Source organism: Takifugu flavidus, chromosome 1, assembly GCF_003711565.1.
Source record: "Takifugu flavidus isolate HTHZ2018 chromosome 1, ASM371156v2, whole genome shotgun sequence".
Classification (NCBI taxonomy): domain Eukaryota; kingdom Metazoa; phylum Chordata; class Actinopteri; order Tetraodontiformes; family Tetraodontidae; genus Takifugu; species Takifugu flavidus.
The window spans coordinates 4,550,302-4,565,157 of record NC_079520.1 but is presented as its reverse complement, the minus strand read 5'-3'; the positions used below and the strand labels follow the sequence as shown (position 1 = coordinate 4,565,157).

Here is a 14,856-nt window from a genome sequence, read left to right as displayed (position 1 = left end):
ATTGCATCTGTAATTCTGACACTGGATGGGTGGGGTGATATTGTGAACGGGGGCTATTTGTGAGTGACTTTCAGTTCACGCACATGCACACACACACAAACACACAGAGGTGCCACAGACAATTGAAACGTGTCAGAAAGTCAAAAAATTGCCAGGTAGAAGTGACTGAAAAAAAAAACAGCTTAAGATAATGTTTAAAAAAGGCAGCACAGTTAAAAAAATTAAAAACATTATTGCAGTTACTTTAAGGAGGTGTTGAAAATGAAAGAGTCTAGATGGATTAGTTAGAGAAGAGGTCCTGAATGGAGTTACAGGCTGTTTTGGGGAGGTCTGCCTGTGGAGGAGTACCACAGGGCTGTATCATAAGTCGCCTCCACTTTGCTGACCTCAGGAACATGGCAACGGTTTGCTGAATGTGGGCAAGCAGTGTGCCCTAAAATCCACAGGCCATTGGTTTTTCCAGTTCTTGTTAACCACTAAATTATAAGCCTTCACTGTGCACACTACACCCTTCACCACAACACAGCACACGTACGTGCGTGCAGCTGTCTTAGAGGGGGCGGGATATGGTCTTAAAAGCATCATGATGGGCTCAGACAGCAAGGATTTGAGAAATGTGTGTATCCTTCCATGCTATTTGAGGATGTGTAAGGGGAAGAAAAAATAATGAAGAATGTAGGAAAATGAGAAATAAAAACACAGGAAGTTTTGAGGGAGCAGCTAACGATCAGGGACGGAGTACATGAGGATATGAATAATCAGAGGAGGAAAATAGTGCTCCGTGCATCAGCCACATGATGAGAGTTTGGTTATTTTTTTCCAGCTCTTCTCTCAAAGTTCGCCACGTGGTCACAGATTTTCGCCCTCTTTCGCCACCCTCTCAATAACACGTACCAAGTATTGGCCTGTTAACTGGAGCAATAAAAGAACCCACAATAAAGACAGCGGGCTGCAGGCACGCATGTGGACTGATGCCTGGCGCAGTGGGAGACCCTGATGGCCAAAGATACTTGAACCGCTGATCCATTCCTCCAAACCAGCCATGAAAACTGCTGTTGTCAACCATCCCAACACCCGCCCTTTCAGGAAAACGTGGCCTCAGTCGGGAATATGCAAAAGGGTATGAAGGGAAATGAGTGTTTTTGAGAATACTGATCAACTGTGAACCAAAGGTCACGTGTGCGAGGATAAAAAAAACTGTTAATTGTATTTACGACTGACCGAAGAGGGTGTCATCTACCCCACCGGCGTGTCTCACCCATGGATCCAAACTGTGAGTGGAATTATAGGGCTGAGCAGGTGGGGTAAACTTTTGTTTGGGATTGTTTGGTGTACCTAGCAACAGGTGGACGTGTCAAAGTCCCCGGGGAGGAACACTGGGTTTGGGCCTTCGCTGGAATGCATGAGTGATTTTGGAGGAATGTTGTGTACAGTCTATTAAACTGCGATTCACTTTTACCACTCACGTACTAACAGATTTCCTTTTTTGTTAACTCTTCATCATCAAGTTTGATGAAAAGGCCATAAGCAGCCTCTGCCGGGTCATTGACCTTTGTGTTTGTTGGCACTTTTGAAGGCAACATCTTCCATAAACGTGATACAGCTCCAGTTGTTTAGCGCTGAACACACTCTTGTTTCATTCACTCACTGTGTGTGTGTGTGTGTGTATGTGTGTGTGAATGCAATAATTCCTTTAGAGATCAAGATACTGATATATGCATCAGAACGATTGCACAAGTGAAATATGAAGCATTTGAACTATGAGTTATTGTCGCATTGAACTTGCAATAGGTGGTGCAACATTCGTGAATCCGATGGTATTGTTCCCAACTGAAATGCAGCTGTAAGATCTCCAAGTTACCCAATAAAATTGAAATAAATTGTTTATCTCAGCCTCTTTTTACGTCACTTGCATTGTGTAACTTATTCAACAACCAGTGTCCATTAAGGGGGGATGTCCCGGCTTAAATGAAGCTGGGACCACTTTAATAAGTTATTTTAATATTTCATTTTATTTTATATCACTGCGGTTAAATAATCCATCTATTAAATGCAGAACATCACCAATAAAACTTACATTAAAAGAAAAACTATTACTGGCAGCAAAAGTCTGGCTTTAGGAATATTAAATGTCACAAAACAACCCCACCCCCTCAGCACAGCGGAGAGGCCAGGTAAGGCCCTTTCAGACTCGTTTCAGAGTCAAACCAGACCAGAAATGGTTAACCTGTAGTGCTTGAAGGCTTTCCCCATCCGTTCATAAAAAAAGGAAAGCAGAAGAGGGGAGAGGGAATCAGAGCGAAAAGCTCACACACGCACACTTACACTTCAAAGCCTTCAAAGCCGCTGAGGAGGAATGGTTTGAATTAAGTTTAATTCTCCTCCTCTCTCGTCTTTCCAAGTTCACGGCAGAGGAGGGGGAGAGAGGGAAGGAGGAGGGGATGGAGAGGGTGCTTCTGGTTTTCATTAGGGACAATTTTCTTATCTTTTTTCTCTGCGCATTCTGGAGGCTCAAGCTGGATCCCCTGTAAATGCGACGTGGCAAAGACCGAAGGAGCAACGGGAAGGTGCCGACTGCGAGGCACGCATCCCGCTCCCGGAAGTGGAAGGAGGGGGAGGGAGGGGGGGAGCGGATCCCAACAAGGAGACCAAAGAAAGGGCAAGAGGGGCTTTGTTTATCAGGTGAACATTCGTGTGTGTCTGACTGTGAGCACCAACGCTGATTGCGAAACGCGCAGATGTGAACACTTGTGGATCTGATTTTGTGTATATTTACTTTATTTCATTTAGAGTCAAGGTCCTCTGGAGCTCTGTAAGCTGGCGTGGATGATAACCATTTTAATTGACGGGAAAATTCAGTAACTGCCTCATTATGAACGTTCAAGGCTTGTGTCTGTGTGTGTGTGTGTGTGTGGTGTGTGTGTGTGTGGTGTGTGTGTGTGTGTGTGTGTCCATAGGCGTACATGTTTACTTCTCAACCTCAATTTTCAGGCTGGAGTAGCGTCACGTCTGTTTTTAAGTGTAACACTAGCGTGTGAGGCTTTATTAACTTTATCCATGCATCCATTTTCTAGTGGTTATAAATAAGTTTGTGGAGGTTGAAGAGACAAACAAATGGTGATAGACAGGTCCCCAGTCCATCACATGACACACACCACTGACTCGAGCTTCAGGGTTGGATAATCTAATAATGGATGGCTAGAAAATACATATTATAAATTAGGGGGTGTCATCAGTCTACAATGGTGACAGACCAGGATCTGGACTGCATTACGGGAATACGGCGTACATCCAGTTCTTGCGTGCCAAAAGCTGTGAGAAGACAGCGTCCTGTCAGTTTGATGTGTTAGCCTCAGGCCAGATGGACACACAGCTGCTAACATCTTCAAAGAGGGCTCAGCCGATCCAGACCTGCTCCTGACCAGCTTCAAGAAGCAGAAATGTGTATCAGACATGGCCCCGTCTATGCCTCTATGCCTCTCAGACCATCTTGTGTGTGTACGGGTGTGTGTGAGGGGGAGAGGGAATATAAATAGTACCAGAACCCGAACTTAATAGAAATCAGGCCTGGCATGAGGAGAAGCTTCCTACCTACTCATCAGTTCATTTGTCAAACACTTAATAGATTTCCCTCTGAGACGTTTCAGGCCAGATATTTAGCAGCAGTTAAGTCAGAGAGCAGCTGTCGGCCGTGAGCACTGAGGCGTCTCACCTAAACGCAGCCAGGTACTCTACATCACCCATGGGGGGTTCCAGTCCTCCCGTAAAGGCCATGTTCACGTTGAAGCCCACACCTGCTCCGCTGCCCACCTACAATGAGAACACAAGACTCTTAAGTTGAAACAGAGACCCTGGGGGGGACAGCGAGACAGACAGGTGACCTCCTCCCACCTCATCCGGCGCTCCACTGCCAGGGAAGAAGTTGCCATCATCGTAGCGGTGCAGTGAAATGTACAGAATACCAGGGTCTGCGTAGAACGCCTGCTGGGTGCCATTGCCATGGTGAACATCCTGCAGGTGACAACAGAACACATCAGGGTAAATTTGGGCATAGAAATTTAGAAAACTAGATCTTAAAGTGCTTTTTATGGCATTTGATAGATTAACCTAAAGACCTGGGCATCAAAAGGAAATCTATAAATATATTTAAGGCAAAACACTCAACTACCTTTGGCTTAAACTTAAAACAACTTAAAATAAATGAGCTCAACATCTATATTCCAAGAATGCTTTAATATAGCGGTCCCAGAAATGTCCCTGTTGGCCGGAGGCAAGGTGGCACCATGAATCTGCAGCCAGCATTTAAACTGCCCCCAGAACAGACAGACAGGAAATGAAAAAGGCCCTTCAAAGACTTTTGGGAACGGTCTTGGCCAGCTGTGGATGTCGCTGACGAGCGTTGCTTTTTGATGCAGCTGAAGGTCAGTCGTACCTGCTCATAAATAACCCATCTCTCTCAATAACACGGGGACACGCTCTGACCGAACCACAGGAATTTAAAATAATTCATCAAACGCAGCATGACTGAGGTAGATTTGGAGGGGGTTACTGTTAAACTACTACTCCACTACATAACTGCAGGTAAATGTTACCGTTTACATCATTGGGAGGTGAAACTAAACCCTTTTGTAGAACTCACCCAGTCCACAATGAGGATTTTCCTGACACTGAGCCTCTGCTGCAGGAGCTTGGCCGCTATGGCAACCGAGTTGAAGTAACAGAACCCCCTGCAAGTGACCGGAGGCAGAAACAAGTTTTGTTGAATTCAGAGGAAGAAGAAGCAGCAAGTGTGGAACCAGAAGAAGAACTCACATTGGCGCACTCTCCTCGGCGTGATGTCCAGGCGGTCGAACGACGGCGAAACCGTTCTGTCAGGAGAAACATGACCGTGTTCAGCAGCAATCTCAGACAGCTACTGTATATAAAACGTCATGGCCCACACACACACACACCCACACACTGTTGCATTTGGTCAATTAAGGGCAGCCTTGTTAATGTGGGGACCTCTGGGATTTACTGACTATGTGGGGACACCAGATAGATGTCCGAGCTGATGCAGACTGATGCTAGCTGGGCTAATGATGTTGAGTCAGCTGCTGCGGATTAGCAGGCAACTCCACAAGTTTATTATGAAGACAGGTGCCTCCGCTGGCCAGGGACAGAACACAGAACACATAAAGTGGAATTTCCTGCATCCTTCCAGGATTGTCTTAGGCTCTTGCAAGTGCTGGGGTCACCATATTAGCAGAACAAATATTACAAAGACAGCCAGCTGCCGCTCACTGTGATAGCTGCTCTGCAGGTGGCTGTGGTGGAACTTCAATAAAACAGGGCTGTTAGCAGTGGCTGCTGGGATTCGCAGCACCAGTGTGCCGGGCCTCCCTGCTGGGTTCAAACAGTAAGCAGCCACAGCAAAGACTGGCTGGGCAGCAAAACATGAAGGGTGGAGATGCTAGTCTGAGGGGTGATAGCAAGATTCTGGATGGAAAAACCAGAAGGGGCTTTCTCTCTTTTAAAAAAAGAGAATAGGAACATTCTAAAATCCTTTTTTTGCCCTGTTCTCTGTAGAAAAACCTGAAATTCACTCCGAGGAATCTGACAGGCAGGAGAAAAAAAAATCAAATGTTTCTTAATTGCATCCGTTATTTAGAACAAGGAGGGTTCACTTCAGCTTTGTTTTATGCTGAACCATCTAAAAAGGTTATTAAAAACACACAGAATTACCACAGACATAACAAATGACCAGGCTCCTTTAGTCACTCCAGTCCACATAAACAGAGGGGAGGACACGGTGTGACGTCTGACTCAACCCAAACGTCTCCACAAACCTTCAGTTCGCCCGATGCCACTTTGAAAACCAGCTCCGCCACCGAACCGACCGCCAGACGGGCCGCGGTGGACGAATGGACTTCGTTCCAGATGGTGTCACTGTCCACCTGAAACACGTAGTCATGCGTCAATTCAATCATTCAAAGGACAGAAGAGAGGAGCACGTGAGATTCCATTTACTGAAGAATAGCAGCGTTGTGGTTGATGGTACTTTAGTGGGACAGTGATCGTTAAACTGGGGTGGGGAGGGTTATTTAGATTGGGTCATTTTTCAGCTTCAAAGTTTGTCTTTCAAAGCTGCAGTTCAGCAACCGCTGGCAGACACGGAGAGGCAGAAACACATGTTTGGAAGACGACTCGAGAAGAGAAAGGACCAAAGCTGCACAAAATTAAAAGGACGGCGACGTTTCTAAAGATGATAAACGATTTCATTTACTGTATATGTGTGTAATAAATGCAGAATATATCATTGAAAAGTTATTATGGGTTGGGGGTCTGGGTTAATTTTATGGTTTTTATGCAATAACGTACCTGTAAAAAATAAAATGAACTACAATATTGTTTTGGAATAAATTGAAGGTTTTTATAATATGTAACTGAAAATGAAGAAGGCTGTTTTGAATTGAAATAGGATGAAGAAATGTTAGAGAAATGTTACTTCTGTGTATGACAGCCTCCGTTTTGATATCAAGAATCCAATCAAAATAAAGGTCAAACAAGCCTTGTTCTCTTTTCTTTAGAACGTCTCTGTAAGCGCTTGGGAAATGTATTTTTCAGCATGTTGATGTCATCGTTCACCATCAGCCATCACGTTGAGCGGTTGACACATCAGGGCTGCAGACGCACCAGTTTCACACCTGGACTCTTTTTATAGACGACTCACGCTGTTTTATACATGCACAAACTTTGGTATTGTCTAGTTGAAGTAATTGTCATTCCCTGGAGAAAACATCACCTGTTTCTCAGCATGTGTTGTTCCCAACTTTGCAAACAGCACAAAGGAAACGTCTGCGTAAATATGCAGGTTACCCATGATGCAACATTCATGACCGTTCCAGAGTTTTGAATGATTACAGTAAGTTGGAGACTAAATTAGTTGAAAGATTAGCAGCCCAATATGCATAACTGAAGAGCCCATTAATATCCACGGCCATTCTAACACAGCAAGACATCAATAAGGGCCACATAAAACCACTTCAGGGGTTCTCACACCTTCTCAGGGGTCAAAGGTCGTGAAGAACAGGTAAGAGGGAATAATGTTTGTCGGATTGCCATATTTAAATGGAAAAACACACATGGGTCAGAGATGCAGATGCCCAACCATGGCACCAACTTTGCTCTATTTTTTAACGTTAATTTATAATATTAACTTCTTACATGGATGTCAGGATACAAAGAAGCTCAAAGTTCTGCAATTAAACAGTTATTTATTTCGTTTATTCACTGGAGAGAAGATTTCAGCATTGATTGTACGCATAATTATGTGTGTGCGTGTGTTTGAAAGAATTCTGACGTGGGGCCGCCATTTAGTGGTCAGGCCTGATTAATGCTGAGGCACGCTTGGCGCTCGGCCCCAAACCCAACAGCACATCCACACGCAAGCCAAAGGGAGCACGAGCTTGTGCGGGGCTGAGAGCGAGCGAGGCCTCGCGCCAGATAACGTACACGCCGCTGCGGACGCTGCAGGCGAAGAGATGAAAAGGAAAAAGCAGGCCGCGGTGTCACTGCGCCAGAGACGTTAGCCGCCAGAGACGTTAGCCGCCACAGCCAGCGCGTCTTTAACTATCTTTCGGTCAGTCAACTGTACTGACTGCTGCGTTAATACCGGCCACCCAGTCAGCAGGACTCAGCAGCTCTTCAAAGCATCAGGAGAACTTTACTTTTCTCTCATCACCAGTGACAACAATGATCACGGACTCGTAAAAACAGCCACAGGCCAGAAAAAACCTCCCAGCTGATCCAAGACAAAAGGTGCTTTAATTAGACGCAAAACCCGACAGTCTATGAACGTGTGTGTAAGGAGGGACGTACACACTGATGTGACCACAACTGACATGATGAGAGAGCTCTAAAAGTACACCCACACTGGCCGTATGTTCAGGGTTGTTGTCCTGCTGAAGAAGCTGCCACCTCATGGTTCAGGGTGGGGATGGCGTGTTCTGGTGTCGCCCACCGAACTTCTTGTTGCCTTCTTCAACAGTGGCTTTTTTATCGCCACCATAAAGGCCAGATGTGTGGCGAGCTGGATTGATAGTGGAGAGACCCTCCCACCTGAGGTGGAGCCGCTCCTCTAGAGCGACCTCGTGGCTGATTAACGCCTGTCAGTTTAGGTGGACGGCCACGGCGTGGTCATGTGATGGCTTGCTCGGTGCTCGAGATGTTCAAAGCTGGAGATGTGTTTTCAGAACCTTTCTGCCGTTTCTCAGCCTTCATGAGGCAGTTTATTCACTGGCGTTCTCCAACAAACCTCTGAGACCTATTTCTGCTCAAAGAGAAGGACTCTATTTAGTAATCAGGGGACTTCTGAGTGCAGTTGGCTGCACCAGGTTTTATTATTTCAGAGTAAAATGGACTATATACGCACACCTTTTAATATCATTTCATGCTCACAGATATGAATACATTTGTATGAGCTGCATTAACAATAGAAATGATTATAACAATAGTTTGAAAATGTTTTTAGTTTTACTTTATCTGTCAGCAGACACTAAGAAAAGTGAAGATATAAAGTCCAATTCCTTCATTGATAGTCAACTGATAATAACGTTGTATAATTTAAACAGATTGATGGATTTTTTTTAAATAATCACATCTTATACTGGTGCATCATATGCAGCGTATATGATGTTGGTGACATCAGAAGATCCAGTATCACAACAATGCTACTGCGTATTAGAGCTGAGACAAAGTGGATGGGAAACTCAATCCTATGTAGCAGTCGTGTTAACGAAGGCAAACAGAAACATGTGCAGACAGGGCGATTCATTATTTCCCCGGTTGATCAGAGCTTTTTGGAGTGATAAAAAAGTGAAGTGTGTGTGTCTGGGTGTGGGTGCGCGTTTCACTCTTGGAGGTAGAAAAAGAGCGGGAACGTGCTGGTATGACAGAATGAAAGTTTTCCCCAGGCTGACAGCCTAATTTCAGCCCCCTTCCTCTGTGTGTGTGTATGCGGGTGCATTTCTAGCATGTCTGGCGTGTGTGTGTATGCGCGTGTGTGTGTGACAGGAAGACAACAATTTAGCTCCATTTGCCATTATAGAGGCAGAACAGAGCATGTGGGCTGCGGAGCCTCAACTCTTGTTGTTCCCACCAAAGCAGCCTCAAGGGAGGGCGAAAGGGAGAATTTAAGATGGACAAAGAGAAGCTGGGGGGCTCCTAAACATTGGAGAAAATAATCACACACACACACACGACACACAAATGTGCGTTTGAGAAAGATTTCCCCTTCAAAAGACGCTTTCAACAATCCTGCAACAACTGCATGTGCACAAACATCCTCAAAATACTGCTGTGCAAAAACATGCCCCCCTACCATCTCTCCCTCTCCTCTATCACACACGCACGCACATGCACACACACACTAAAAACATCTGGATACAATTACAAACGCAGCAGAAAGGCAAGCAACAGCTTTTGTTGCCTCTGGACCTTGACGGGTGGTGTGTGTGTGTGTGTGTGTGTGTGTGTGTGTGTTTGTTTGGTGGAACAAGAACAAATGGGCCCATTATTTATGCAGGGGCAGCGGGAGAGCGAGTGAAGGGAAACACGGTTATTATGATAGCATTTGATGATGCTGAAACTATGCTGATTGGTTTCATTACAGTCAGACGCAGCAGTGCCGATCGACTATTGATGAGATTAACACGAAGTCGTTAAAAGCAGCCGCCTATTACAGCCATTTTCCACTGAATCAACCGCCGTGACTAACTCTGGCCCATTCCAAGAAAAAAAAAAGTCAACAACGCTAATCAGGGATACCTAATTGCAAAGTGAATACTTGTAAAGTGACTTAACTTACTCACCCCTATGCCTCCACATGGCAACCTCACAAACATTGGACTCACTGAACCTGGGGGGGGAAAGGATGAAATTTAGAAAAAGACAGACAAAAGGTAACCAGGGGAAAAGGTAACTTGATGGGTGCCTGACCTCTGAAACAGCATTTGACTTTATGACCTGATCTAACAAGAAGAGTACACAGGGGCGCGCTTTAATGGGCCGAGGTGAAGAAAACAAGCGGCCCTCGCCGCCTTCATAATCAAGCCCCCTCCTCTCTTCAGGGAAGAATCAGGATTTTGGGCCAGAAAGTGATTAGCTTTGTCGTTCAGAGTGGAAATCAATAAACGTCTGCTTGGTGACAGGTAAGAAAATAAACAGAAATCCAGCTCGTCTGGAAAATGCAATCTCCGAATGACAAAACCTTTATTTGTTTATGCCTCTTTAAACCAAACGGAGCTACAAAACCTTTACGAAAAACAGGCCACTTTTGTTTTCAGGGGTTTTTTCCCCTCCTTTTTCCTGCAGATGTTTTCAACTGTTTTTGAATTTAGTCTCACTGACCTGTTTCCCCCCATTGATGCTTTTTTTTTTTTCCCAGGACATGTTTCGATGTTATAAAAAACACTTCTCAAACAATCTCGAGGTAATGCCGGAGGATTAATGTCGAGTTCCATCAGCTGTCTGATACTTTTTTAAAAAAAAGCTGCATTAGATTATTCACTTGTCAATTAATGAAATCTTACAGTCGAGTTTTTGCCGCAGTGGGTTGGTGCCGTACAGCAGGACGTGGGCTTCAGAGTGGATCGTCTGCAGCTCCTCCAGAGAAGCCTTTCTGCCACGGATACACTGTTTGGGATGAAGACACGAATGAAACAATAACTACACAACTACAGATATGGCGCCTTTGCTGTAAGTCCGTTCGCCTTCATCACTCGCCACAAGGGGGCAGCAGAGTACAGCGCACTGTGCCAAATTAATATTGCGAAAGCTCTGGCCTGCACTGATGAGAGCATTCAGAAAATGAGGAGCTCCAGCAGTGTTTGCACGTTCAAGTTATAATTTGAAGGAGGAAACAATCCAATACCTTAAAGCTATCTACTTTAGTGTTAAAACCGTGTTAATAGTGGGTGGCTACAGACTGCCCCCTGCTGGTTATAAGAACAACTTACAAAACAATGTGAATTTATTAATATTAGAATTCTGTATTTTTCATATTTTTGTGTCTATTTGGGCAGTCAATCCATATCATACTTTCCTATATGTCTTATTTAGAACCAATTTATTTGGAGTTTGTTAACTTTCAAACTGTAAATGACATATTTATAAGACGAAAAAAGCAAAAAAGACAAAAAACAGTTTAGATTTAAAATGGCTTTAATACCATGGCTGTCCTAACCGGGTATTTAACCCTTTGGGTCGTACCTCACAGTGTGCCCTGAGACCCGTTTCCTGAAGCCGGGACCAGATACTCTGAATGCGGCCAGCGTGCTCCGGATGAATGGTGGTGTTACCACACATACACTGATGCTTCTGCATGAGAGAATCGTAGACCAGACCTGTAAAAAAAGCACACAAATAATAAACATACAAGTGTTTCAGGGTAACAGTTTACAAAGACGGCAACCTTCAACAACTGTGCAGCAGTGTTTGAGGGGCCGGGCCATCGTAAACAAGTGGCCACGATGAGACGTTCCAGTGCAATAAGTCATACTTGTGGCGGGGGTGGGGTGTGTCATCGAGGCCTCCAAATTACCTAGCAACAACACTGTAAATACACAGCTGTTGTTGGGAAGTCACAGTGTCTTCTGTAAACTGCAATTAGCAGAAAAATGCCCCCCCCCCCCCTTTTCACAGGTCTGTATGAGAGAGCACAGAAGCAAAGAATGTTTTTCCTGTTTGGATGTGGTGCGGTCGTAATTCTGTCACAGACCTGTGGTAAATCGAGGCTTGGTCGTGGACTCGGGCACTACGATGGGGAAGGAGGCGGAGGCTGGAGAAGACTGGGCCCTGGACAGGGGGCGGTGGCCGGCGAAGCTGACCGGTAACCCAGCTGCTTCCATAGAGGCCTGATAGTTCCTCAACTGGTGGATCCGCTGCTGCTCCAACAACAGAGCCTGCTGCTCACGCACAACAGAGAGCTGTAATGCACACCTGCTGCCAGAAGAGGGCACTAGATTCTCATGCTTTGTTTAGAAATCGCATAAATATGGCAGCAATTTGACAACGTATTACAAGTGAAATCCTTTCAATACCTAGTCCAATTTCAAAAGAATAATTATATTAATTATATCTACTGTGCTTGTCATAATGGCAGCTCTGAAATCACAGTTTTTCCAAACGGCTTGACAAAATGATGATAGAAATTACTCTTCATGGGATCATCAGCCTGCCAAAAAGTGCAATAATAACCCTTCACAGTACTTTATAAAAAGCAAACAAAACCAGTGATTAATGATGATTTCACTGAAAAAAGGAGGAAAGTGATCCAAGACTTGGGGGAATTTGGGGATATTTAGTTCAATTTCTGCCTGCACCACCAGAGCACCATGGCGACAGTGAAAAGGAGTGCCTGATTGAATTTGGCTGAGTCGACAGCAGGGAAGGGCCAGACAGATGAGGACATGGCGTCCTGTGTGGGTGTGTATGTGGACGTGTGTGTCTGCGAGTGCGAGCGATATAGACAATGCACACTGTGTGGAGGAAAAAAATACATATAAATGAATACTTTTCTTTTTTTACATTTTCTTTTTTTCGTGGCAGGGTTAAGTGTGGGTATGTTGTGTGCGTGAGAATCTGACTGTCCATATGGAATCGCATTAGAGAGCAGTGTGGAGGTGCCTGAGCCATTCAGAGAACAGAACACAGCTCGCTATGAAACAATGTGAATTTTAAGTGTGTCTTAAATGACTTGAAGAAAACAAAAATGTTTAAATATGGCTGAAAACATTCCAAAGCTAGAAGAGGAGGGATGTGGCGTGTAATGTTTCAGTGGCTGCTGGCTCCGTCTGTCGCTGCTGTTAGATAATTCTGTCTACTGTCGGCTTTTCGCTGCATTCATTACTTTGAAATTGAGAATTTTGATTCCTCCAAAATTCTCTGAATGTAAAGACGGCAGCTGTAGCGGAGGGTGTCTTCGCGACTCAACACCGATTTCATTAAGCGAAGATTTGGATGTCACCACGTTCGTTAATGCTGAAAATATCAAACACATAGCTGGAAAAAAAGGGATCTGCAGCAGTGATGGTGCCGAATGCAGCACTAACGAGGCCTTAAAAGCATTTTTGAACCTACAATAATGAGATAATTAGACTGCTTTGCTTTTTAAAACTCCTGAAAAGCAAATTGATCGCTGACCTCCTCATTCCTACATCCTCACCTGTCTAAAGAGGAAGTCCTTCTCGGCCTGTCTCTCCCTCTGCTCCTTCTCCTCCACCTCCTGTGGGTCCACAGGTTCTTGTTTTATCACCACGCTCCTCATTGGCCCCGCCTCCTTCACAGGCAATGACGATGGTGTTGGGGGCGACGAGGAAGAGGGGAGCCCCTGGTGCTCTCTCAGCTCCTCTTCCGTTTCCTCTGGGTGACTCTGGTGTTGCCGGGCCGGTCCTGATGGGCTGGAGCTCACAGCTGAGACCTGGTCCGTGGGCTTGGACATGATCTACAGAACAGCAGAAAACAGACTAGCTCAGACGGAGAAAAAGATGTGTTCTGCCATTTTCTGCAGCAGCTTTCGCTCCGACCTTCATTCTCTTTGGTACAGATGCCAGTTAGTGGTCATACCGTATGTTGTCCATCTTAATTTCTAATCTTTTGTAGGACAGGTCACAGTAACCTCGGAGTAGCGGCCGCTCAAATCAAACAAGTCCGTTGTTTAAAGCCAATGTTTGTGCACCAGAAGAAAAGCCTTTCTAAAATATTGTTCTCATACGAGGGGACGTTGCTGAGGTTACAGAAACCTTCGGGTCTGACCGCAGATTCAATCAAACTCATCCAACAATCGTTCGGAGATGAAGCCATATGATGTCTCGGAGTACAGAAATGACACCAAAAAAAAAGGGGATTAAAAATCAGATTGAAAAGCTCACAAGCACGACAAGACCAAAAAAAATGAGTTCCAGCAGGGAGGGCAGGGGTGATTTTCCAGGGCAAACAAGATATTTTTCATCCCAAATCAGCTGACTGCTCTGTGCTGCAAAACAACCATGTTAATGACCTCAAGGATAGCCACAACAAAGCCAACACCGGCCACAGCTCTGTCATTTTCTGTGCACGTCGGGGCTGAGCTTGATTTTTAATCCTCCGCAGGTAAAAGAACCTTATTATTCCGCAGCCTTAGGGAATTATGCTGCTGTAGTTGCCCTCGTCCCCGTTGTTGGTCCCTGTTGTTGAAAGCCATCAACCTTGAAGGTCATGGTTGTGGTGAACTGTTTGAGTGCGCACACACACACACCACACACACACACACACACACACACACACACACACGGCACATTGCCCAGGGAACAGTCTATTGACGTCAGAGAGCGGACTCTTGCCTCATCCCAGTCCCTCTTCTCTAAACAATCTGAAAACACTCGTCCACTCCTGCCGCTCGGATTCCCACTCATCCTCTCTCTTGTTACTCTCTCTTTCTTTAGCTCGCTCTCTCTCTCCCACACGAACAGTCTTTGGGGAACAGAACGACTAAAAAAAGGGAGCTACAAGCACGGACAGACGGGCGGACACAACGCTAACGTGTTGGATCAGTTGAAAGATGGAGAAGCAGAAGGTGGAGGTGTCTGCGTCTCCCACGGCAACGTTGCCAGTTTAACACCAAGCTGATGTTTCAGGTGATTCAAAACAGGCTGCAGACTCAGGTTTTAACACTTTAAGACTTTCAAATTTCTATTAACATCCAAACACATTGAAAGGAACCTTTTTTTTTAATCTCAGCCAAACTCATTTGGTTTCTGAAATATTTGGCTAATGACGGCTGCACTGAAGCGGCGCATCACGTCCTAAAAATGTGCACAGTTTTTAATTATATTAGCA

General features: G+C 45.1%; 1 protein-coding gene across 7 annotated transcripts in view; it reads right to left on the bottom strand.

Annotated features, from left to right (window-relative positions):
• The window catches only part of hdac4 (histone deacetylase 4), an 80,187-nt gene that overhangs the window by 14,116 nt on the left and 51,215 nt on the right, over window positions 1-14,856 (bottom strand). For all 7 annotated transcript variants that reach the window (XM_057027190.1, XM_057027199.1, XM_057027207.1 and 4 more), the window contains 10 exons: window positions 13,205-13,483; window positions 11,759-11,945; window positions 11,251-11,384; window positions 10,572-10,674; window positions 9,852-9,898; window positions 5,829-5,936; window positions 4,813-4,868; window positions 4,640-4,727; window positions 3,892-4,011; window positions 3,713-3,810 (listed from right to left, as the gene is read on the bottom strand). In XM_057027190.1, the coding sequence (XP_056883170.1) occupies window positions 3,713-3,810; window positions 3,892-4,011; window positions 4,640-4,727; window positions 4,813-4,868; window positions 5,829-5,936; window positions 9,852-9,898; window positions 10,572-10,674; window positions 11,251-11,384; window positions 11,759-11,945; window positions 13,205-13,483 (1,220 nt within the window). The remainder of the gene's footprint in view (window positions 1-3,712; window positions 3,811-3,891; window positions 4,012-4,639; window positions 4,728-4,812; window positions 4,869-5,828; window positions 5,937-9,851; window positions 9,899-10,571; window positions 10,675-11,250; window positions 11,385-11,758; window positions 11,946-13,204; window positions 13,484-14,856) is intronic.